The sequence below is a fragment of the Engraulis encrasicolus genome, chromosome 7 (assembly GCF_034702125.1).
Source record: "Engraulis encrasicolus isolate BLACKSEA-1 chromosome 7, IST_EnEncr_1.0, whole genome shotgun sequence".
NCBI classification, from domain to species: Eukaryota; Metazoa; Chordata; class Actinopteri; order Clupeiformes; family Engraulidae; genus Engraulis; species Engraulis encrasicolus.
The window spans coordinates 28,807,276-28,832,735 of record NC_085863.1 but is presented as its reverse complement, the minus strand read 5'-3'; the positions used below and the strand labels follow the sequence as shown (position 1 = coordinate 28,832,735).

The 25,460-nt window shown below is 46.8% G+C and overlaps 1 protein-coding gene and 2 long non-coding RNA genes across 4 annotated transcripts; 1 reads left to right on the top strand and 2 right to left on the bottom strand.

Moving 5' to 3' along the window:
• Positions 1–6,149: 6,149 nt before the first annotated feature.
• Positions 6,150–7,100, bottom strand: LOC134451801 (olfactory receptor 5V1-like). The gene has a single exon (XM_063202199.1). It carries the CDS (start codon positions 7,098–7,100, stop codon positions 6,150–6,152), a length of 951 nt encoding a protein of 316 aa, XP_063058269.1.
• A 4,517-nt stretch (positions 7,101–11,617) lies between these two features.
• Positions 11,618–13,208, bottom strand: LOC134452089 (uncharacterized). Of its 2 annotated transcripts, XR_010035359.1 has the most exons (3): positions 12,768–13,208; positions 12,578–12,671; positions 11,618–12,496 (listed from the first exon to the last, which is right to left on the bottom strand). It is a non-coding gene; the product is annotated as an uncharacterized LOC134452089 (long non-coding RNA). The 2 variants fall into 2 exon arrangements; XR_010035358.1 differs by having other exon boundaries at positions 11,618–12,671.
• Positions 13,209–14,149: 941 nt separating this feature from the next.
• On the top strand, positions 14,150–15,043 carry LOC134452088 (uncharacterized). Its single transcript, XR_010035357.1, has 3 exons — positions 14,150–14,226; positions 14,304–14,367; positions 14,440–15,043. It is a non-coding gene; the product is annotated as an uncharacterized LOC134452088 (long non-coding RNA).
• Positions 15,044–25,460: the final 10,417 nt, after the last annotated feature.

Below are 25,460 nucleotides of genomic sequence, written 5' to 3'. Positions count from 1 at the left end.
ATGGCAGAAGGCAGGTCAGAATAGAACTCCTCCGAGCGGTCCGAGTGAGCACCCTCATCGTCGGAGGGAGCCGCAGGTTCGTGATCAGGGGGCAGGACAGGTACAGGGCCAGGGTCAGACACAGGACAGGCAGCTGGGCGGGAAGGACGGTCAGGGGCCCCCCTAGGACGGCCCCTACGGATAGCGGGTTGATCAGGGTGCAGACGGTGGAAGTCGGCGATGAGCGTCCGGTCCACAATCCGACTGGCTGGTACCCAGGTCCTCTCCTCAGGCCCATAGCCCTCCCAGTCAACTAGATACTGGACGCCCCTACCTCTCCGTCTGGATCGAAGCAGGCGTCGAACCGTGTACACCAGCCCACCGTCAACAAGGCGAGGAGGAGGGGGAGGAGGTGTCACGGGGACCAGTGGGCTTTCATGCACTGGCTTGACTTTCGAAACATGGAAAGTAGGGTGCACCTTCATGGACGTCGGCAACTGGAGCCGGACTGCGGTTGGGCTGATGACCCTCTGGATTGGGAACGGGCCGAGGAATCGAGGTGCCAGCTTACGGGAGTCCACCCGCAATGGCAGATCCTTGGCAGACAGCCACACCTTCTGGCCAACACGGTAGGAGGGTGCCAGTGACCTTCGGCGGTTAGCCCCAGTGGCATAGCTGGCAGCCGACTTGAGTAGCGTGGCACGAGCTTGCGACCAAGTACGGCGGCAACGGCGGGCACAGGCTAGGGCAGACGGGCAGGAAACATCACCTTCCTGGCTGGGAAACAGGGGGGGCTGGTAGCCATACACACACTGGAAAGGTGACATACCAGTGGCAGAGCAGGTGAGGGAGTTGTGGGTATACTCTATCCACATCAGTTGTTTCTCCTTCCAGAATGTAGAGGTGAATTGTGGGCCCCGGTCAGAGACAACATCCCTTGGCAGCCTGTGTAGACGGAAGACATGATCAAGAACAGCCTGGGCAGTCTCTCTGGCGGATGGCAGTTTTGGGAGGGGAATGAAGTGTGCCATCTTGCTGAACCGGTCAACCACTGTGAGAATGACCGTCATCCCACCTGATGGTGGGAGGCCAGTTACAAAGTCCAAGGAGATGTGGGACCAGGGTCGTGTGGGCACTGGTAAGGGCTGGAGTAAACCAGCAGGGGGCCGATTGGAGGACTTGTTCTGAGTGCAGATGGGGCAGGCACGGACGAATTCTCTAACATCCTTTCCCAAAGAAGGCCACCAGAAGCGTCGTTCAAGGAGGCGGCAGGTGCGGTTTGAACCCGGGTGGCAGGCAAGGCGGGAGTTGTGTCCCCACTGTATGACCTGTGACCACAGATTCTTCGGGACGAAGAGACAACCATCTGGGCACGCACTGGGACTGGGGTGGTCGCGTAGGGCCTTTTGAATTTCTTCCTCAACATCCCAGGTCAGGGCAGCAATGATGCAGGGATTGGGCAGAATTGATGCAGGTTCCTGGGAAGGGGCATCATCTTTCTGAAACTGACGGGAGAGGGCGTCTGGCTTGGTGTTCCGAGAGCCTGGACGGTATGACAGGGTGAAGTTGAATCTGGTGAAAAACAGGGCCCAGCGGGACTGTCTGGGGTTAAGACGTTTGGCATTGCGGATGTATTCAAGGTTTTTGTGATCGGTCCAGACCAGGAACGGAACAGTGGACCCCTCCAGCCAGTGACGCCACTCTTCTAGGGCAAGCTTGACGGCCAGCAGCTCACGGTTTCCAACATCATAATTGCGCTCTGCAGGTGAAAGACGTCGGGAGAAAAATGCACAGGGGTGCAACTTGTTGTCCTCTGCCCGTTGAGAGAGTATGGCCCCGACTCCAACGTCTGAGGCATCCACCTCGACGACGAACTGCCGGTCTGCATCCGGCATCTGGAGGATGGGGGCAGTGGTGAACCGGGCCTTGAGGGTATGAAAGGCTGTGTTGGCCTCTGGGGTCCAGAAAAAGGGGTGTTTGATGCTGGTCAGAGCTGTGAGGGGAGCTGCGACGGAGCTGTAGTTCCGGATGAATTTCCTGTAGAAATTGGCAAAGCCAAGGAATTGCTGCAACTTCTTCCTATTCTCCGGAACAGGCCAGGATGTAACTACCGAAACCTTTGCAGGGTCCATCTGAATGTTGCCCTCAGCAACAATGTATCCCAGGAATGAGACAGTCTGAGCGTGGAACTCGCATTTCTCCGCTTTGACATAGAGGGAGTTCTCCAGGAGTCGTCGAAGAACCAGCTGGACATGACGGGTGTGCTCGGACAGAGCTCTGGAGAATATTAATATGTCATCCAGGTACACGAAGACAAATGTATTCAGCAGGTCCCGCAGCACATCATTCACCAGAGCCTGGAACACTGCTGGGGCGTTGGTGAGGCCAAATGGCATTACCAGGTACTCGTAATGGCCGGTGTGGGTGTTGAACGCAGTTGTCCACTCGTCACCTTCTCTTATTCGCACTAGATGGTAAGCATTTCTAAGGTCCAGTTTGGTGAAAATTGTGGATCCCTGGAGCAGCTCAAAAGCAGAGGTGAGTAAAGGCAGAGGGTACCGGTTCTTCACTGTGACATCATTCAGACCTCGGTAATCAATGCAGGGGCGAAGGGTGCCGTCTTTCTTTCCCACAAAGAAGAACCCGGCACCGGCAGGAGAAGAAGACGGGCGGATGATCCCAGCTGCCAGGGAGTCCCTGATGTAATCCTCCATAGCTTTTCTCTCGGGAGGAGATGGAGAGTAGAGGTGACCTTTGGGAGGAGCAGCCCCAGGAAGGAGATCAATGGCGCAGTCGTACGGACGGTGTGGGGGCAGAGATGTGGCTTTGGTCTTGTTGAACACCTCTCTGAGGCCATGGTAACATTCAGGAACATTGGAAATGTCAGGGGCCGTTCTGGGGGGTAATGAGCTGGGGGGCAGCGAGAGTGCTCGCAAACAGGTCAGGTGGCAGTCAGCTCCCCACTCTTTTACAGTTCCAGAGGCCCAATCAAGGTGAGGATTGTGGAGACGGAGCCATGGGTAGCCCAGGATTAGGGGTTGGCCTGGAGAGCTGAGCAGGTGGAAGCGGATGGTCTCTTGGTGGTTTCCTGACCCCCTCATAGAGATAGGGGCTGTGATGCTGGTAACTGTGCCAAGTACATGACCATCCAGGGCCCGGGCTGGAACAGGAGTGGACAAGCGGTGGATTCCCAGGCCCAGCTGATGAGCAAGTCTTGTGTCAATGATGTTTGCTTCTGCGCCAGAGTCCACCAGGGCTGCCAGAGTGTGGGTGGTACCAGACAGGTGAAAACAGACTTGGATAAGGGGTTTACGGCTGATGGAGGGCGGAATATTCATTGAGCTCATCCGGATTCCTCCTACATCTAGTGAGCTCCGGCTTTTGCTGGACAGGTGGCGACTATGATTTTCACCACCGCAGTACAGGCACAAGTTGGAGGTGATGCGCCGCTGGCGTTCCGCAGGGGTTAGGGAGGCGCGGCCGATCTCCATCGGTTCAGACTGGTCTGGCTGGCTAGATGGTGTGGCAGTAGAGGACAGAAAAGCAGTTGGGCCGCTCCTTGTGCTGGTGGATGGATTCTGGCGCCCCCTTTCACGACGGCGGGCCTGGATCCTGCGGTCGATGCGGACAGCCAGAGCAATGGCCTCATCAAGAGTGACGGGTTGATCATGGGATACCAGCTCGTCCTTTATGTAGTCTGCCAGGCTGTGGAGGAAGGCATCCACCAACGCTTCCATGTTCCAGGAGCTCCGACTTGCCACAGTTCGAAAGTCGATGGAGTAGTCCGCAACAGTCCTTCTGCCTTGGCGAATACTCATCAGGGTCCGGGATGCCTCGGCAGTTGTGGATTCCAAATCGAAAACCTTGAGCATCTCCTCTGCAAATTGGTTGAAGGTTGAACAGGCTGGGGTCTGTCGCTCGGACTCCGCCGTTCCCCAGAGTCGAGCCCGGCCTGTCAGATGGGTGATCACGTAACCGACCCTCGCCCCTTCAGTGGCAAAGGTTCTGGGTTGCAGGGTAAACTGGACAGGGCAGCTCGTCAGGAACACCCGTACCTGGGTTGGGTCGCCGTTGAACCGTTCTGGATTGCCGATCTTGGGCTCTAGGGTTCCGGCGGCGGCGGCGGCAGCGGCCTGGGCAGATGACTCGGGAGCTGGGCCGGCGGGCAGGCTGGTTGGGGCTGGGCCGGGGAGCAGGCTGGCTGGAGCTGGGGCGGTGACCAAGCTGGCTGGAGTTGGGCCGGAGAGCAGGCTGGCTGTGGCTGGGCCGGTGGGAGCAGATGGAGGAGAAAGATTGGTGAGCAGTTGAATGATCATCGCAAGTTGTTGTTGCTGATGCTGAAGCTGTTGCTGTTGCTGCTGGAATTGCTGGTGCTGTTGGTGGCCGACTTGAAGTAGGGAGGATATGTCACCGGTGTTGCGGTTTACCTCTCTCTCTGTGTTTTCCAGGCGTTGCATGGCAGTAGGTGTTTCTGGCTCGTCGGTGTCCATGTTGGGTTGGCCGTGCGCTGGGTCCATGCTGGTCAGACCGTTCTGTCACGGACCAGACAGAGGAGGACCACAGTTGCGTCACGTTAGATGGTTTTTATTTTACTTTTGGGGAAAAGGGAAGTGGAAGAGTCCAGGCGTCCAGGAGCCTGTGTGTGTGTGCCCCCCCAGTTGCAGAGAAGCGTCGCAGAAGCCGGTGGTGGAGGGTCCGGAAGTCCTGGTGGGGGGAACACACACACAACAGGGCAAATTAACAGGGGCAGAAGTACAGTTCAGGGTAATGTCAAGATCGTTGTCGTATGGCAGAAGGCAGGTCAGAATTACCGGGCTAGAGGATGGAGCAGGTGTCGAGGACAGAAGGCAGGTCGGCTTTCAGGGACTGGAGATCAGGCAGGGTTTCAGAGCGGGTCCGGGTTCGTCAACAGGAGTCAGAGTTGAATTGCCAGGGAACAGGAATCTGAAGTGTGTCCGAAGACGGTCTGACGGAGAGGAACTGAAAACCAGAGCTTTAAATACAGGGGTTAATTGCAGAGTGAATGTGGTGCAGCTGGCTGGCCAATGAGGAGGGAGAGTGAGAGCAGGTGTAGCAATGAGCAGATTAGAGTGAGCACAGGTGTCACAATTAAGCAGAGCAGAGTGAGCAGGAGGGATAATTGAAAGCAGTAAGTGCTAGTTAACTGGGGTCGGGAGAGAGACCATGACAACAGCTTTCGTGTCTCAAGGGTCCATGTTCATTGCACAGAATTCTGTGAGATCAGGCTGTCATGTCATCCATGTTATTGCTTCAGTAGGGCCTACGTGTATATTGTCCAGTATTTTCCCGTCAATATACTACTATATATTGAAAGAATTCGAGACGATTCGTCTAACGTTTCGTAGGCTTTTGCGGTAGACGGAACGTCCTCGACGAAAGATCCCCTGCCTTATACGAATGGTCCAACGTTTTGTTCGAATGGTCCCCTCTCAAGAATCCATTCGACGAAAAGACCTGTACCCTATTGAAACTGTGCTGTCTATTGCCAAGTTTGGTCTTTTCATTAACATTTACCAGATCATAATCTTATATTTACACGTATGACCAAAGTACAGTATTTTTTGCTGCTGAAAGGCACCCTTAAATATATGAGGAAATGTCTCATTGAAATGTGCCACATTTCCTAATTCAAAAGTACGATATGATACAGTATTTTACAAAAGGTTAAAAATATATTGGTTTGTGAACCAAACCATTCTAACTTGTTCAATTGTGATCCAGAACAAAGAAAAAGAGTCAGAGGGCTTCGGCGTTTACTCAAGTTTTGGCGAAGGTGCTCTTTGGTTATCCTTTACTAAGGATCCATCCAAGTCAATGAAAAATATCCAAGGCACTCTTCTTCTGGGTTAAAAAGCTTTTAATAAACAGCTAGTTCATAGTGGAACGGTTAAATTGTTCAATTGTGAATTAGAGAGTAATGAGTATACATCTGTGATACATATGAGCAGGTCAGCGTTTCTTTCTTTGCTTATACGCACATGAACAATAACAGCAATGAGCAGGCCATGAACAATAAAACTGCAATAAATTCCTTGTTTTGTGTTAGTGTAAATTAAGATGACAAATTTAACATTAGTCATTCAAAAACTGAATGAATAAAAATAAGTATGTGCGGAAAAAAACAAACAATACAATATATTTTCACTCAATCACTTCGTTACCACTGAACTTTTCATTAAGTGTATCATGCGTATTCTCAGGTCCTTTGTTGTCAGACAGTACGTTATGGGGTTAATTAACGGAGGCACTGTTGAAGCCACAATGAGAACAGCATTTCTCTCAGTCAGATTAAGTCTCAACCCAATTCTAGTAAGAAGTACAGATACTATTTTGGGTGTGTAAAAGGCAGAGACCACAATGATGTGTGAAATACAAGTAGTAAACATTTTCCTCCTACTTCCCTTTTCTGGAAGTCTCAGAACAGTCCAGACAATCACAACATATGTCATAAAAATGATGGTAAAGTGCCCCCACAGCATCCACAACCACCAACCTAGTACTATTGGCATGGTGAAGTAGGGTTCAGGGTTTACACACGCAGCTCGAATCATCGCAGGATAGTCACAGAACACGTATCTTATGATGGGCTGACAGTATGGGACACTGTATGCTGCCTCCATAACCGGACTTAGTGATAATATGTAAACAATCCAGATACCAGCGACAAGCCCAAAGCTCCGTGTGTTTGTGAGGATGCTGTGGTACCTCAGAGGCAACCTAATGGCAAGCATGCGATCCGCAGACATCAGGGTGATTGTCAGAATCATGACTCCATCGCTGAGGTGATAGGTGAACATACTAGTGATGCATGAATTAAAGGAAATAGTTTTCATTTCTCCAAGAAGCACAACAATCATGGTTACATTAGAGCTAGTGGTGTACAATATATCTACAATCGCCAAGTTGAAAATAAATATGTACATTGGTGAATGCAATGCTTTGTTTCTAATAATTACAATCATGTTAATGCTCCAAAAAAACCATATCAATACATACGTAATGAAAATAATAGACCCAAGCAGTTTCTGATGTGAGAGATGATCAAAACCTGTTATGATGAATTCAGCTACTCTCACAACTGAGGTATTTTCTGTTTCCATGTCTTAACCGATGCATACTAAACAGAAGTCATTCAAACATTGAGATGCTCTTTTGCCATGTCATCTTAACAGTGTAGAACAGAAGAAGTCTAAACTATATTACATGTCATTAAGCAGACACTTGAAGACACTGTCCATTGTTCTTCCAACAACGGCAGTCCTTGTCCATGTGTGCAGTGTTGTGTGGTTTCCTTAGTCAAGGGCAGTGCTTCTTAACCTGGGTTTACTCAATCCCCATGGATCAACCAGAGCTCAGTCTCACAGGGTCAGGGGGATGTGTGCAGTCTCTTGACCAAGACTTTCTGGTGCAATAATACCCATCACTGAAGTAAAATAAAAAAGAAGCCACACAACTTATTAAGTTGTAACAGGACATAGACTAATAGGCCTAATAAATGGGTCTGTAAATATAGCTACCGGTATGCAGTGTTGTACCCGAACGTGTTCAATGAACGAAAGTTCATGAACGCGTTCATATTTTGAGAGAACGTGAACTGAACGGACAGTATTTTCTAGATGATGAACGAACTATGAACGCGTTCATCTGGAGCGTGAACGTGAACGTTCATTGCGTTCATCATTCCGTTCATTCCAAGTTACCAGATTTCATTAAATCCCTGCAGAAACCCTGACTAACAACAGCTTAAAGATAGCGACTTTTACTTTGACCTAGTTTACATGTTCGACTACAGAAGATACAGGAAGTGTGTGTGTGTGTGTGTGTGTGTGTGGAAGGGGGGAGGGTACTGCCTGTGTGTAGGCAGGTGTAGGGAGAACAGCGACTTTGAACTTGACAGTTTCCGTATCCTAGTATCAAATAACTTCCGCGGGAAACAAAATGGAGAAAGAGAAGGGCGAGGATGCTTCGGCTAAAGACTCAAAAAAGGATAAGGATTACGCATATTTTACACAAAGGTGGGGGAGGAGGGCACAGTTGTCATATTCGAATGCAGATTATGTCCACCAGCATTGAAAAAAACAGTTCGTACGTCGAATACATCCACGTCTAACTTAAAACGCCACATTGAGCTGAGGCACCCCGGCAGTCTGTCACGTTACCCGGCTCCACGCTGCAGATCAAAAGAAGGTGAGACATCGTCGAGAGTGAAACCAGTCCAAATGCCACTTGCTGCATACACCGGCGGCCACGGTGTTTGTTTACACTTTTTTGGTAAAACTCACTTGTTTACCACCACACATGTTTGACACCATCTAAAGTATATTTGTTTATCTTGGTCTCTTCAGATCACACAACATGGTTCCAGTGATCCATATCCTTGGTCTGGTCATCTCTCTTGAGACCAAGATAAACAAATTTGCTTTAGATGGTGTCAAGCATGTGTGGTGGTAAACAAGTGAGTTTTACAAAAAAGGTGTATCCTCTCAATATCCAAGCATGGTAGTGGGACTGACATGGTTTGGGGATGCATGAATGCTGTCAACATTGGCAATCTGAAATACACCTAAAAGAAACATGCATGTCAACATGCACTGTGACTACTGAAGCAGATCATGATTGCATTCAAATCTCACACTAATCTATTTAAGCCAGATGCAGACTCAAAATGTAAAAGTTCAATGCAAAGAAAGGTTGAAACGCACACTGATGACCTCCCTTTTCATCCCTTTTCATTTCGTTTCATTTCGAGACGATTCGTGCAAACACAGCCCCTTCTCTACCGGATTTTCATCTGGGGTGTTCAAACATTAATGGCTGTATTTTGTTTTTTTCTGAGTGAACAAGAAATTTAAGTGGTTAAATAGGTTGTTAAAAGGTCACTAATCATTGTGTCAAAGTGAAATTTCTGTAATGCTTTCCTATGAAAAGATGTACTCAAAAATCTGCATAAACTGTAAAGGGTGTATTCACTTTTGTGATATACTGTATGTTGAGCGAGAGAATGGTGAGATTGAACGTGTGAAGAATGTAGATTATTTATAGCCTTTTGAATTATAAAAAGTGATTATCTTCCTTCTTTGCAATGCTTTGAACACTGCAAGCTTTTGTTCAGAATTTGTCGGAAATGCAGGGACGGTAAAGGTGCAGTTTCAAACACACAAGTCTCCACGCACCAGCACAGAGACTACACTGGAAAAGGACTGGTCTTAGATTGGGATTTGTTAAACATTTTTGGAGACTTGGGAGTTTAGCAATGTTTTAAGTGCAACTCAGTGGCTCACTCTGAAATCTCCATGTTTCTCCAAGATCGCCAGGGCACCACCCACTAATCCTGTCCCATCAAACAATCTATAATCTATCTACTATCTCTCACTAATGCGCAAAGGGGCAGAATACTGCTCGCCTGGCATTATAATGCAATATACTGAACTAATGCAGTAGAAAGCAGTATGTTTCAGACAGTGACATCTGACACAGGTCCTTTCTTTTGTTATTTTTAGCTCTGCTTTGTGAGAAATGTTAATAAGGAGAGGAATGTTTGATCAAGAATTAAGTGTTGTCTGAATGTTGTCTTTCAGCCCAGGCACTTGGTTCCAAACGAAAATGGAGTGACCAGGAAATTGCTGCTGTGGAGGCCAAGTTGGGAAGGTATCTTTGGCTTTTTCTTGATGTATTTATTGACCACTTGCATGCTGACATGCAGACTCGGGGCAAGCAACAAATGCAAGCAATAGCCACATTGAATCTATTTTGCCTACTATTGTGCATATTTAACAAGCAATGGGTAGAAATTAGAGGCAATACATTAAATATGCCCCCAAAGTGGTACAAAGTAGTAATAGTTCTCCAGGTGGTGTCACAGACCGGGTCTCTTTTTTAATCACCAGCAGGGCATTGTGGTAATTGTACTATTAATAGAGTAGTCTACAGATGCTACAGCTATTGATGCCATCTCGTCCTGTCTTAAGGTACATCAAGCGGGGCACAACACCTGGGAAAGAAGAGTGCGAAGCCTGCATTACAAGCTGTCCAGCATTGAACAAGAGAGATTGGAGGGCTGTGAAGTATTATGTCAGAAACAGGATTGTGTCAGAAATGAGACGTGAGAAGTTTTAGAATGCACTTTTCTTGTTGCATTGTTTAGCTTGAGTTGTGTAGTTATAATAGCTCAGGTTCTGTGTTTTGATATGTTCAGACAGTTTTTAGGGCCAGAATAACACGCAGGCTACATATGGCTGCAGCCTAGGGGCCCTCACCAGTCAGGGGGCCCCTCATAGGTCAAAGCGGGTAAAACAATTTTGCTGAATTGCAGATTCAGCTCGGAAGCACCTAATGTTTTTTTTTTCCTGCTGGGGGCCTATTGCAACCTGTAGCCTGTAGGTTATAGCTCAGAAGCACTTAAGGCTACAGGTTGCAATAAGCCCCCAGCAGAAAAAACATTAGGTTAACAGAAGCAGTTAACGTTTTTATTCCGCTGGGTGCCTTATATCAGAAGCAGTTAACGTTTTCATTCTGCTGGGTGCCTTATATCAGAAGCAGTTAACGTTTTTATTCTGCTTGCTGGGTGCCTTATATCAGAAGCACTTTGTTTTTTTTCTGCTGGGTGCCTTATATCAGAAGCAGTTAACGTTTTCATTCTGCTGGGTGCCTTATATCAGAAGCAGTTAACGTTTTCATTCTGCTGGGTACCTTATATCAGAAGCAGTTAACGTTTTCATTCTGCTGGGCGCCTTATATCAGAGGCACTTAATGTTTTCATTCTACTGGGTGCCTTATATCAGAAGCACTTTGTTTTCATTCAGCTGGGTGCCTTATATCAGAAGCACTTAATGTTTTCATTCTGCTGGCAACCTGTAGCCTGTAGGTTATTGCTCTGGCCTATCACAACCTGTAGCCTATAGCCATTTTAATCTGGCCCTGTCTTTTGTTTTTGTTTCACGACAATAAAAGCTTTTCTGTAAACATCCGTAAACTTGTCCTCTCAATATTTCCACAGTGGTTACCAGGCACCACACCTGTAGGTGCCTTTTGGCTTGGGAAAGTGCAGCTTGGGTTTGTCAGCTGGTGAGTGTCTTTAGACCAAAATGTCTGAGTGTTGTTGCCCTTCGAAAGGAGACAGTTGGAGGTTCTGCAAACAAAGGGTGTCATCACTCAATATGTCCCAGTCTTGTGTTGCCCCTTTGTTTTAAATCTGTGAAACATATAATCAGCCTGGTATTCAGAGTCCCCATCACAGATCCTTCTCGGTCTTTGAAACTGCGCGTATGGGATATTAGCTGTCAGCCCTCAAAATGGTGTTCCTGTCTGTGCTTTTTCTGTAGAATGAGCGTGTAGTATGTCCTCAGTGTCAGTGCTGATTGTCAAATCAAGAACAAAGTCTGATGATGGAGTTGGTGCATTCCACCAGTAACTGCATTTCACCAAATTAATATTCAGGCCCATGTAGTGGGCGAGACCGTTACAGGAAGTAGTTCGACTACGCCACCCCCGGGGGTGGAGCCCCCGGAGGAAATGAATTAGGGGTAGTTACAGATACCCCGGACCAACACACAATGTACCCGCACAATAGATTACCAGGCAAACACAGGTTCGTGCACAATGGAGGCAGAGACAGTGGTGACAATTAATAATTCAAATCTTTATTATTCTTTGCGTTATAAAAATATATTTTCACTCTTTGTAATAAAATATAAAAAGGTACTCACAATTCACAAAGTGCAGTGGGGTGGGTGTGCTGTCGCAATCACCCGCAGATAGATAAACACTTGCCCCAAAGTATGTTCACGTTAACAGTAAAGTGCAGGGGTGGGTGTGCTGCCACCACACCCGCGGATCTGTAAACACCTGCCCCAAAGTATGTTCCTTAATTCACAATAAACAACACACCTGGTAGGCCCAAGGCCTTAGAACTTACACTCAGGTTGTCAGGCTTTGCCACTAGGGGCTGGCACGGCTAACACAATAGGGCGAATGGCACACCTCAGGATTAACAAAAGAAAAAGTAAAGAAATAGTTCACAACAAACAGAAATCATTCACGGCAAACAGAAACAACAAGAAATCAGCAAACCATGCAAAATAAATCAAAATCCAGTAAATACATGCAGTTAAATAAGAAATTAGATAATTGGATGAAATAATGAAAAAAGGAAATTAGGCACAGCAAACGAAAGAAAACGAAATCAAAACATGAGGTAAACCAATGCCAGAGGCTCAGCTCAGTGCAGTCCCCTAGGTATCCCCACACTACCTACACACACAAACTCACACCGAGCCGAGCGCCCACACACACACATACACACACACACACACACACACACACTGAACCAAAGCGCGCCCACGCACACACACACACACGAATGTCCAATTTCCGAGGCCGGAGCAGCAGCCGAAATACGGGTTCCCGGCTTCCAGAGGCACCACCCAACCGGGGCTAAAAGTCGCCGCTCGTGCACCTAAACGCGTGGTGTGTCTGACCACGGCCACACAGATACAACCTGCGAGGGAGGAGGAGAGCGTTAGCCAAGCTAGCAGGACACCCACTATCATACGATTCTGCTGCCGAGAGGTTACCTTACCCGGAGATGAGGGTGCACCGATGCGCAGCGCAATTCTCACAGTCGGAGTGCCAATACAGGGGTACACGGCCGAGGCGCCGGTAGCGACCACACGCTGAAACCATAATAATGGCCGTCGTTAGCAACCATGGTAAGAAAACAAACAGTCAGAGCTGGGTAAAGGCACAAGCTAACCCACTATAATACATACCGGCGTGCAGGAGACGGGAAAGGCGCAAGGTAACCGTTGGTATTGTCCACCGAAGTCCTTGCCAGTGGAGAAGCAAGAGATCACTCTAGCCAAGTAAGAGACGCCAAGTTGGAATCACAACCTATAGAACAGCAGACGCGAAGTTAGCCACTAGCTGCTGGCTAGCACATAAACAGCGACAAGAAATGGTCCACATACTCACGAGGACAAGAAATGGTCCACATCTCCTAGATCTGAACTGGACACCGCACTCCTCTCGACGGCGAGGGGAGAAGCAACCACAGCATTCGCCGGTGGCGATGAAACGCGCAAAGGAGAACTTTGCAGGCTTACCGAATACTAGCCACTGGCAGTGTTTATGAAGAGACTTCCCATAAGCCTCTACGAGCGGCGTGGTGACGTGTGCCGCAGCGTCAGACCTCCCTTAAAGGAGCAGCGCTCCATTACACTCAGAAAAGAAAAATCAGAGGTAGTCAATTTCTCCCATACACTTTTATTAAATGTTTGAAGGGATTGGTGTGGCTGTTTATATACCGCTCTTCCCACAGACCCAAATACAGTCCAGCATAATTCGGTGCATAGGCCGTGCCCATTGCAGCGCCTTGCCTTTGATTTGCCCATAGAGCTTGTCCTGGAACGGAAAGATGTTATTTCAAGTTCAGCTTGTTGGGTCCACTAAGAAATCTGTAAGGGGGGTGGTGAGTTAGCATTAGGTCTTTGTTTAAGAAAGTGTCGTAGGGCTTCTAAGCCGCCTTCATGTGCAATGTTTGTATACAGGGCCTCAGCATCTGTAGTTGCCAAAAAGCATTGTCCACGTATCTAATTTCTTCCATTTTCTTTAATACATCTGTGACAGATTGGGCTCCACCCCACAATCTGACTGATTTTGGTCCTTTGTCTGTGATTGGCTGGCCCATTACTGGCAGGACTTTTATTTTGGTATAAAGACCCATGGTGTGTGACAGGGCCCCGTCTTCCTTCCTGTTGTTGTGTTGTAGCCAAGCACCTGGTGGTGGCTGGCATCAGGGCTCCAGGTAGCTGGGAGCCAAGTTGTAGAGGGCCCTGCATCTTAAGGTAAGCACCGAGTACTAATAGTAATGCATTGGTGTACTGGTCTTCTGGTTGTCTAGTCTGTACTTGATGACTGATTGTGGCCATGTTCTGGGTAGCTCCAAGCCTTGACCTGGAACCCGCAGGGGAAGCGGAAGAGAGGGAGACCTAAAAACACCTGGAGGCGGGACTCTGAGGCAGAACTGAAGAGGTTGGGAACCAGCTGGGCAGAGCCAGAAAGGACAGCCCAAAACCGTGTTGGCTGGAGAAAAGTTGTGGATGGCCTATGCTCCATTGGGAGTGATGGGCCTAAGTAAGTAAGTCTGGGTAGCTCGCTCCATGGCTGATCTCTCCCATTGTGTGGTTCTTTGGTGAAAACTGGCTGGAATGTTACTGACTTCTGCTGAAGGTAGGCTGTTTCATTGGTGCTCTTGCATAAATTACCATTTTTGCATTAGTGACTGACATTGCCTTCACTCTTTTTAGTGGGCAGTTTGAGTTGGCCTTGTTGAGCAGTGAGCTCGCTACTCATTATCATCCTACAGTTGCAGTAAGTATGAGTTTCCATCCTCCATCTCAATGATTTCCCAATGCCAATTAGTAATGGGTTATTGTATTACAGGTGGATTATTTCACAGTTCCACTGGTCAAGGGAGAGTCGCTGTTCTGCTGCAACTGGGTTAGCGCCCGTCCATGCTCCATATGCTCTTTGCTCTATGTGCTAGGTGTTTGTGATTTAGATAGTAACAAGATGTGCTAAATGATGAGTAGATGTGACAACTAGTAGTTTTTATCTGTGCTGTACAATATTTGGTCCAATAGTACATAGGCTATCTTTGAGGGGAACCAATCCTTCCAGTGTGTGTGTGTGCAGTGCAAGAAGATGCTGTAATAGTAGCCAAACAGCTTCAGAGGAACAGCAACTTTGTTTACTTTGTTTTTTTTGTTAATTTCAATTACTACTTCTGTGTGTTGCATGTGGTTGTATTCATTTCTTTTGTGATCGCTTGCTGTGTATTACTCTTGCTTGCCCTCTTTGAGGCCCTGTATATTTGTACATTTGAAATTATTGCTATTTGCACAGATCATTGCATGGTTGCTAACTCATGTCAAGCATTTGCCATCTAAGAATGAACATGAGATGCATTTAAAAGGAGAATACTGAAAATAAATACAAAGCACATGGGACTCCTTTTTCTCTGTCTGTTCTTAACTGATCCTGAGTGGGGAACTTGGTTGAAATGTATACTGAAAGGGCTGTCTCACCCTCAACAGAGACTGGCGTAGTCGTGAAACTAATTTCTGTAACACCACCCTGTTACATTCTAGCGTAGTCTGCAGGAGAACAGTCTTTAAAGCAGAGATAAAGGGTTCCATCGTGTTTGCTGGTGTTATAACTTGTTTGTTTTCTTTGTTAGGAGCTGTTATTCGGGATTGGCGTGGCTTGGACTCTTGGGCAGCAGAACAGCGATCCTCCATCAGCTTGGCGAGACCACCCCAAGGTCGCGGTATTGATAGGTTGGTATTGGTGGCATCGTTGAGACGGAGGAGGAAATGCAGCAACTGTGAGACCTGATTGCCTGGTTATGGGATAGCAGTGAGCACCTTTGGCAGGCTAGCACAGCAGGGTTGGGGGTTATTGTGCATTATTGGAAAGCGGCAGTTAGACTGCCGGGTCTCCTTGTTTTACTTTCACTGGGTCCCCTCTGTACCAGAGGTTGGGTCCACTGACTGCGCATTTTTGGATAGCGGCAGTTGGACTGTCGGGTCTCCTTGTTTTACTTCGTCTCTGGGTCCCCTCTGTACCAGAGGTTGGGTCCACTGTGTGGTACTGGATAGCGGCAGTTAGACTGCCGGGTCTCCTTGTTTTACCGTTTTACTTCGTCTCTGGGTCCCCTCTGTACCAGAGGTTGGGTCCACTGTGTGGTACTGGATAGCGGCAGTTGGACTGTCGGGTCTCCTTGTTTTACTTTGTCTCTGGGTCCCCTCTGTACCAGAGGTTGGGTCCACTGTGTGTTACTGGATAGCGGCAGTTAGACTGCCGGGTCTCCTTGTTTTACCGTCACTGTGTCCCCTCTGTACCAGAGGTTGGGTCAACTGACTGCATGGTTTGGGTAGCGGCAGTTAGACTGCCGGGTCTCCTTGTTTTACTTTGTCTCTGGGTCCCCTCTGTACCAGAGGCTGGGTCCACTGATTGTGCATTCTTGGATAGCGGCAGTTGGACTGCCGGGTCTCCTTGTTTTACTGTCTCTCTGGGTTCCCTCTGTACCAGAGGTTGGGTCCACTGAGTATGCATGTTCAGATGGCGGCAGTTGGACTGGCACGTCTCCTTGTTTTACGGTCACTGGGTCCCCTCTGTACCAGAGGTTGGGCCCACTGGCGTTTTCCCTCTCTTTTAGCCACACTAATGCCTGTATAGGTTGGTTAGTTCCCTGAGATTCCTTGCAGTGGGGGAGCCCATGATTTGAATCGGTTTGTCGTCGAGACGCCGACTCAAAAGGTGGGGGTAAATGTGACAGATTGGGCTCCACCCCTCAATCTGACTGATTTTGGTCCTTTGTCTGTGATTGGCTGGCCCATTACTGGCAGGACTTTTATTTTGGTATAAAGACCCATGGTGTGTGACAGGGCCCCGTCTTCCTTCCTGTTGTTGTGTTGTAGCCAAGCACCTGGTGGTGGCTGGCATCAGGGCTCCAGGTAGCTGGGAGCCAAGTTGTAGAGGGCCCTGCATCTTAAGGTAAGCACCGAGTACTAATAGTAATGCATTGGTGTACTGGTCTTCTGGTTGTCTAGTCTGTACTTGATGACTGATTGTGGCCATGTTCTGGGTAGCTCGCTCCATGGCTGATCTCTCCCATTGTGTGGTTCTTTGGTGAAAACTGGCTGGAATGTTACTGACTTCAGCTGAAGGTAGGCTGTTTCATTGGTGCTCTTGCATAAATTACCATTTTTGCATTAGTGACTGACATTGCCTTCACTCTTTTTAGTGGGCAGTTTGAGTTGGCCTTGTTGAGCAGTGAGCTCGCTACTCATTATCATCCTACAGTTGCAGTAAGTATGAGTTTCCATCCTCCATCTCAATGATTTCCCAATGCCAATTAGTAATGGGTTATTGTATTACAGGTGGATTATTTCACAGTTCCGCTGTACAATATTTGGTCCAATAGTACATAGGCTATCTTTGAGGGGAACCAATCCTTCCAGTGTGTGTGTGTGCAGTGCAAGAAGATGCTGTAATAGTAGCCAAACAGCTTCAGAGGAACAGCAACTTTGTTTACTTTGTTTTTTTTGTTAATTTCAATTACTACTTCTGTGTGTTGCATGTGGTTGTATTCATTTCTTTTGTGATCGCTTGCTGTGTATTACTCTTGCTTGCCCTCTTTGAGGCCCTGTATATTTGTACATTTGAAATTATTGCTATTTGCACAGATCATTGCATGGTTGCTAACTCATGTCAATCATTTGCCATCTAAGAATGAACATGAGATGCATTTAAAAGGAGAATACTGAAAATAAATACAAAGCACATGGGACTCCTTTTTCTCTGTCTGTTCTTAACTGATCCTGAGTGGGGAACTTGGTTGAAATGTATACTGAAAGGGCTGTCTCACCCTCAACAGAGACTGGCGTAGTCGTAAAACTAATTTCTGTAACACCACCCTGTTACACATCAATGGTGTCCTGAAGGTATGCTTAAAGAGAGCTAGTTAAAGGTTTAATGAAGTCCATATACTTTGACACCGGCTAGAAATGGCAGATACTAGAACCAAGGTGGAAAAGGTTGAATGTTCACAGGATAAAGCAACTAATATTTCCCTCTTATTCTAGCACAACCTTGTATTGTACAGTTTCAGTCATTAGGGACTGTTTATTTATGTACAGGCCCACTGGAGGAAAATAGCGGAGGGTCATGCAACTTTCTTCTTTGTGCAAGGGAGGGTCAGTCAAAATGTATTTAGTCTGAATTATGCGGGTCATGCATTTTCCTCCTCAACAAAAGGGAGGGTCATGTGGGGGAAAAGACGGTCATGTATTTTTGTCCTTTGCATATGTGATGGGATGCGCAATCGCATGGATACCGGAGCTGGGGAATAGGTGCGCACTGATTATTATGGGCGGTATTTAAGGGGCTTGGCCTGGAGGTTGGCACATGCCTGGTTTCATTTGGGGAGAACAGTCCTTGTTCCGTCGTGGGATTTGGCGTGGAAGGCCGAAGGCTATCGCGTGGTGAGTGCGGTTGTGCCGATCTGGTAGTTTTGGCTGCTTTGATGACCTTTTTCTGACTGCGTAATTCGCTTGCTCTGCAGTGTATCCAAACGGTGCGTTGGTGCCTCGGTTGCCAGAGGGGTTGCGTTGCCCTGTGGGAAGCTGCCAGCTGACTCGTGGGGTGGCTAGCTTTGTCGCAGTGTCGTTTGATGCTAGGTAAGTTACCGTAGGACTCGGTGGGTTGCTTAGATTGCATGGTGTAGCCCTTGTCTAATCCCTCTCCTCTGGTTTTGGAACAGCAGCGAAATGTGGCGCGTTTGTGTTCGGAGCTCACAATGGATAGTGGCCTTGTAGAACCATCTCCAGCCTAACGGTATGTATCCCTTCCTCGCCTTGCTGCTATCATGGGGCATTAGTGAACCGGATAACTTAGTGTGATTTTGTTATTAACTTAACAGATCTGCGGCTACTTGGAGATTCAGTCCCTCGACCTCCCACGGCTTCGGTGGCTGCTGTTTTGTTAGACCCGGCTCACGCTCGGGATTCGTCGACCCGGCGGGCTCTCGCTACCTTTGACGAGGGAACGCACACCTGTGGCTGCGTGTCTGAGTGCCTCTTGTCCATGTTTATTTCTGTGGTCCCTGTGTTTATCAAGTACTTAAAAACACTGATTAGTCCGTCTCCCAGGACGTGCCTTCTGCCAATCTTATTGTAACATACGGGAGCGTGATTTGGAGTGTACTATTTGTCCCCCTTTGTGGGTTGGCCTATCATATGGTACTTGGTGGGGTCCAGTCTGCATTGGCCCCCCACATTTAGTATTTACATTTAAGCATTGCCACAATACTAGTGGCAGGAGTTTGTGCGCCTTACTTACTGTGAATAATTGTATCACTGTCTCTTCTCCTCTCTCTCACCTCTCTCCTCTCTCTCTTTTTCTATCGGACAGTATTAATAGTTAAGCCTTGCCACAATACTAGTGGCAGGAGTTTGTGTGCATTACTGACAGTGAATAAGTGTATCACTGTCCTTTCTCTCTCTCACCTCTCTCTCCTTTTCTCTATCGGACAGTATTAACATTTAAGCATTGCCACAATACTAGTGGCAGGAGTTTGTGTGCATTACTCCCTGTGAATAATTGTACCATTGTCCTCTCATTCTCTCTCCTCTTCTCTCTCGCTCCTCTTTCTCTCTCTTTTGGGACAGGAGACCGACCCCTCATCCCAGCGTGTGCTGTTGGCGTCCCAGGTGGTGGAATTCTGCACTTTTCCTTTGCTGTGAGCACATGGGTGATTTGAGTTTGATTATCTATATTAGTGTAGTAATTGTGTGATTCCATTTATTTAAATTCGTTTGATTTATTTCTTTGGTGTGATTTACTTTCTTTTTATTGTGTGTATTTTGGGTTTCTTTCTATTTCTTTTGCCAACGTGTACCGTTTGGGCGGGGCCCGCTCCGCTACTCCCCCTTACTGCTTAGCTCTCTTTATTACTCCACAGTCGTGGAGCAGGCCCTAGGGCCCGTGGGCATTAGGGCAGTGCTGCCCGTGTATTGGGAGTGTGTACGTGTGTGGGTGTGTATGTGTGTGTGTGAGTGGGGGAAAGGGGTCATCTGTGTTGTGGGGATATTATTGTGATGTACTGTGGACCTCTGTGAAATAAATATTCATTTTGTTGGGGAAGCATACTTCTCTTGCCTCTGAGTATCTGTGAACCAGTGTGCCTTACTTGAAGTCTATCTTCACTATTATCTTAGTTAATTTAACTTTTGCTCTGGGGGAAATAGCCCTCAGGGCTGGCGTAGTCGGGTGTGGGCTTCAGCCCAAATTGTCAAAGTAGGCCTGCTACACATACCAACATTCTTTGAGTTGACAAGTGAATAATAAGATTAGAGCTGGATTCCTTTCAATGTCTCAGTATAATTCACAGCTGAAGCTAGCCCAAACATCAAAACGGAGTGAACCTCTTCTCTAAGCTGTGGTGGTGCTGTGGTAAGTTTCTCTGGTCTCCTGAAGAATTTTTTTTAACATCAGAATGGCTTGACCTTACCAAAATTCCATATGATAAATGTTTCCTTTTAACATTTCCAGACGATATTGATTTGTCCTATTCTATATAAGTTCTGCTTGGGGTCTAGTAGAATACCAGTAAGCATAACAAGTTAATATATTTATTGGTGATACAGAAATTTCAGTTGGATGTGACATTGTATATAAAATTTCCACTCTAGAGAAGGATGTATAATCTTAGAATCCACACTTTGGTCTTCACTTGGTCTCACACACACACACACACACACGGTCCTGTACACACAAGTTAGGACCTTTAGCCCCGCCTTGAGGGGCAGGGACAAAAGGTCCAACCAACCTCTCATACACACACACACACTTGGTCTCGTGCGAACTAGTTAGGACCTTGGCCCCGCCCTAAGGGGCGGTGATAAGATGTCCTAACAAGCTGGTAAAAAAAACTGGTGAATTTTTCCTTGAGTGTATCCTCAGTTTCAAGTGAAAATGTTGAAACTGATTTTTTTCTGAGCCTATTCATGTCACTCTTAACCCTCTATGTTGACTGGAAAGCATGGTCGTCAAATTGGATGTCCCCGCCTGAAGTCCTTACAATGTAGAAAATGCAAGAATGTGTGTGTGTGCATATTTGGAAGAGAGCCCATGAGCATTACCCAGAGATCCCAAGTCCACTTGACCATGGGTTTCACATAAACACAGATGCTGGGAAGCTTGAACCACTATGTTTTGAGGGTGATGTAATTCCAAAAACTCTCATTGTGTGCGTTCCAATATGTGTCCTTGCTTCCTCCACTTGTGCTTGTGGACTCGTACCAGGAAGTAATATGTCATGATGACATCACTGACAACAGCATTACATTTCAATATCTTGTAAAAGCTCAATTGTAAAGTCTTTAGCCCATTTGCAATTGGGATGGTGAATGAAAAACAGTCCCCAAAAAGTTGTTGTGGCTAGGCTGACAGCTGGGAAACTTTATCGTTTTCTCCACGGAGGAGGGGCCAGGAGGCGGGGCGAGGCCACAAGCACAAGTGGAGGAAGCAAGGTCGTATATGGGGCACCTAAGTCACACCATCTACTTCCTGGTTCATGGGGCAGAGGGTGTCAAAAAAATGATTACTGGGCTTGAAAATGAGTGATTTTTGGATTTGTGGTGCATAGGTGGAGGTCAAAGGTTTGGATTGGTGTCAAAAAAACACTAATTTTCAAGCCCGGTAATTATTTTTTGACTCCCCCGGCCCCATGAACCAGGAAGTAGAGGGCGTGACTTAGGTGCCTGAAAGTGTCTGAATGACAGCAGACTATTGTCAGTAGAAAGGTCCTCTTGGACTTAAATTGAAGCTCAGGAAGTTAGGCAGTTTTTTATTTACATTTGAGGGACCAATGCATATCATAACAGAGTTGAAAATGATCAAATATGAGGACAATTTGTCAGGCGGACAAGCATTTTTTGAGCTTTTTGGATATGTTGAAGATGATATTTGACAGAGGAAAAGCCCCAAGCCCTGAAACATTTTTCAGGTTGGTTCCCCTATGTGACAGGATGGCCCATGTAAATGTACAGGGTTCTAAGACCATTTTTGCAGTTGCAGTACCTTAATATTTACAGCTACTTCATTTCGCCTGCAGATTTTCCTTAAAAGTTGTTTTTTTTGGGGCCTGACACCAAACGGGGCCGAGTTGGGAGTTGTCCCTATCAACTTGTTATGGCCCAGGGTATAGGCTAACAGGAAATCATAATGAAAAAAACATAGCAAAAAACATCCTGAGGGATGTAGCTGGCTCCCGGCCTATATGTTGTTGTTTCCCTAGTACGGTCGGTGCCCACGCTGTAGCGCGTGTAGTATCTGACTTCTCACACAATAGGTAAACACAGAGACCATTGTATATCGTGCCTGGAGTATCTTGAACTTTCTGGACTTGCTACCTAGACCTTTACCAGATCCTTGGATCCAAATGACACCCGAACTGTGATTGGAGTAATGTGCTCCGATTTGGAAGTTTGATCGCCAACCAGAGAAGAATTGTTTATTTGATTATTCGCCCCCATGTTGAAATTTCTGTGTTTTCCTGTATGTGAAAAGCCAGAAGCTAGCATAGATGGCTACATATCATATGGATCGGATGGGCTACATCTAAGCATCATATCATTGGGATTTGTTGTTAATGTTGGGCTATTATTTCGAGAGTTATCGGGAGCCATTTTAGCAAATGTCTCACCTTCTGCGTGTGTGCAAAGAGTTTGTGTTCAGTCCGCGTGAAAAACTTGGATTTCGAAGGGCATTGATTGCCGATGTCGTAGTGGGACAGAGCAGGAGGTGTGTCTTGACGAGCAGCAAGATGCATGTCAGAGCTAACCTTGCACCAAATTGTAATTAAAACCAACTCGTCCCCTTTCAAATTCGTGACATTCTGAAGCAGTGCACACTTCACAAAAACCTCAATATCTCCGATTGTAGCTGAATTCCATGGACACCCACTTCGGTTTAGCTTGGGTTTGCTCGGCAATAAAAACTCGTAGAGACTCACGTTTTTCACCTACTAAGAAGGCAGAGTTTCTACTTTCAAACGAGCCATAACATTTTTCAGTCACATAATACGCTGTGAGTCTACAAAAAACGTCAAAAAAGGGCTTAGAACGCTGGTATTCTACGACATAATTCTGTGAGCACCGCCAGTATTCAATGTGTTAATTGCAATTCAAATGCAATAAATATCTGATAATGATCATATCTGATACTATATGTTCGAAAACCTTTTTAAACACTGACAGCCAGCTATCATGTCAGGAAACGAGTGTAATGATATCCAAAGGCAGAATGTTCCCCTGGCTTCTTTGCATGTCTCTATGGAAATGGGCAATGGTAAAGCATATTATTCTTGTGATCTTGTAGAAAGAATATCTTCTTATGTCTTGTCAACCCAAACATCCAACATAAGTCCAGATGGTCCCGGCATATCAGCTGTTCTGGTGGACTTGCCCGAGCTTTGTTTGGAGAAGCGGTCAATGTAATCATTGTTTTCAATGCAGCTCAGCTGGATGGCGGGATTGGTGTGTTTTAGAGGGGGAGCACTATATATGCTGCAGGTACCCAATCATCAAGAGAGACGACTGGGGAACCGAGACGACACGGGCTGGGCTTCCATAAAAGACGAGTGACCAGAGGGAAGACGAATGCAGAGACGGGCAGTGAAGGAAACCAGAGACCTTACGAAGAAAGAACAAGAGAACAACGACAGTTAAGTGCCCCTGGGGCTGTGTGACTAGTGTATCTTCGAAGCTTTCGGTGCACCAACGCTGTCCAACCACTGGCGAGGCCCCCTCTGGACGACCCGTGCCCGCTACTGCGTCAACACTGTCCTGCCACTGATGAGGCCCCCGTTGGACGAGCCGTGCCCGCCACTACCCCAACGTTGTCTGGCCACTGACAAGGCCCCTATCGCCTATCGGGCGAACCCCTGGGGCTGTGTGACTAGTGTATCTTCGGTGCTTTCGGTGCACCAACGCTGTCCTGCCACTGACGAGGCCCCCGCTGGACGAGCCGTGCCCGCCACTACCCCAACGTTGTCCGGCCACTGACAAGGCCCCTATCCGGCAAACTGCTGCCCCAGTGCCTTCCAGCCTCTATCCCCCCGGTCACTCCCTTTGCTTGGGCCACGACGACGAAACCTCCCCCCATTTCCCTTTATTGTACATTTTATCCCCCAATAAAATTCTTGTTTTTTAGATGCGTCCCACGCATCTCTATAAGAGGCTTTGTCTGTCCGTCGGCCCGTGATGCGTTTTGTCAGCCATCTTTGTCCCACTGAACTAATAGCAGAGAGGGTAAACCGGCTGTGCTAATACAGCCGTGACACGTTTCCCAATCATTGGAAACCGCTTCGAAAGGATAATAAACAACTGAAATATGATTTTAGTGTGTTTACGAAGTTACCACTGTTTTTATAAGTGCATACAGTGACACTAATAACCATTTATTACTGCCGTTTTGCATTTATCACCACTGCATACTGACGATGGACCCCTCGCTTCACAAATAGGGCCGTCTAGGAACAAAGACTGGTTTATTTTGGTTCCGCCTGGAAGCGGTCCAGAGCAACGGGCCAAAACATCAAGGGGTCGGCGGAGACATTTGTGGACAAACGGTTGTCTGTTTAATATTTACTATGATGTTCTGCAATGTTTCGTTTTAAATCTCACTAAATGTGAGATTTCTCACTGATGTGACACAGACAGTCTGTGTTGTGTTTATTTTGTCTTGTGTAGGCTATGTTAGCCTCCATGTTTGAATGTAAGAATGGTGCTGACCACCTTCTGGCCTGTGTAGTCCTGTTTGTCAGAGTCTAGTCTAGCCTTTGATCTCACATGGTTTAAGCATTTTGATGCTTTGTTATATATCTTTAAAGATTTATTTTTGTAAATATTCTCTTCCTTAAAATAACAAACAGAACAAAAAATGTCTTTGTAACATGAACATCTTTTGGCTAAATAGCCACCGAGCTTTAAAAAAATAAAAAGATAAATAAAATAAAAGAGAACCACTGGCATAGACGGACGCATCTGTTGTGCGCCTGTCGGACTTGTTAACTTTATCTCTTGTCCCGGCGTGGTGTGTGGTGTGCCTTGAGTGCCCTCCCTTGGTCACAATATGACAACCCAAACATATATTGGTGTAGTGAAACAAGGTTTGTTGCAATGTTTTATTGTGAATATTTTGTACATCAGTATGACACAGATGAGTCTGTCTGCGAGTGCTTGTGCGTGCCTAGTGGAATTGTAGGTGAATGGTGGATGATGGACTTGAATTCACGGGTATTCAACATCAGCAGTGTCCCTCTGGCTCATGGGGGGTTTCAGCCCTTAACACTAACTAAAGACTTGTCATGCCTGCGTGAGTTAAATAATAAAGTGGTATTTATAAATGTTTTTTTTTATTCACACTGCACTGTATTCAATTTTACATTTATTTGGACATGTACACTCACCGGCCACTATATTAGGAACACCTGTTACAACTGTTCATTGAGTCAAATTTCTGATCAGCCAATCACATGGTGGCAAATCAATGCATTTGTGAATGTAGACATCATAATGGAGAAGAAAGGTTATTTAATTGACTTTGAACATGGCATGGTTGTTGGTGCCGAAGGGCTTGATTTGAGTATTTCAGAAAAGACTGATCTTCAAAGATATTCACACACAACCAACTCTAGGGTTTGCAAAGAAGGGAAAGAAGAAGAAAAATGCAGTGAGCAGCGATTCTGCAGGCAAAAGCGGCTTGTTGATGGCAGAGGTCAGAGGAGAATGGCTAGACTGGTTTGAGCTGATACAAAGGCAACATTAAGTCAAATAACCACTCATTACAACAGAGGTATGCATAAGAGAATCCCTGATTACACAGCACATCAAATC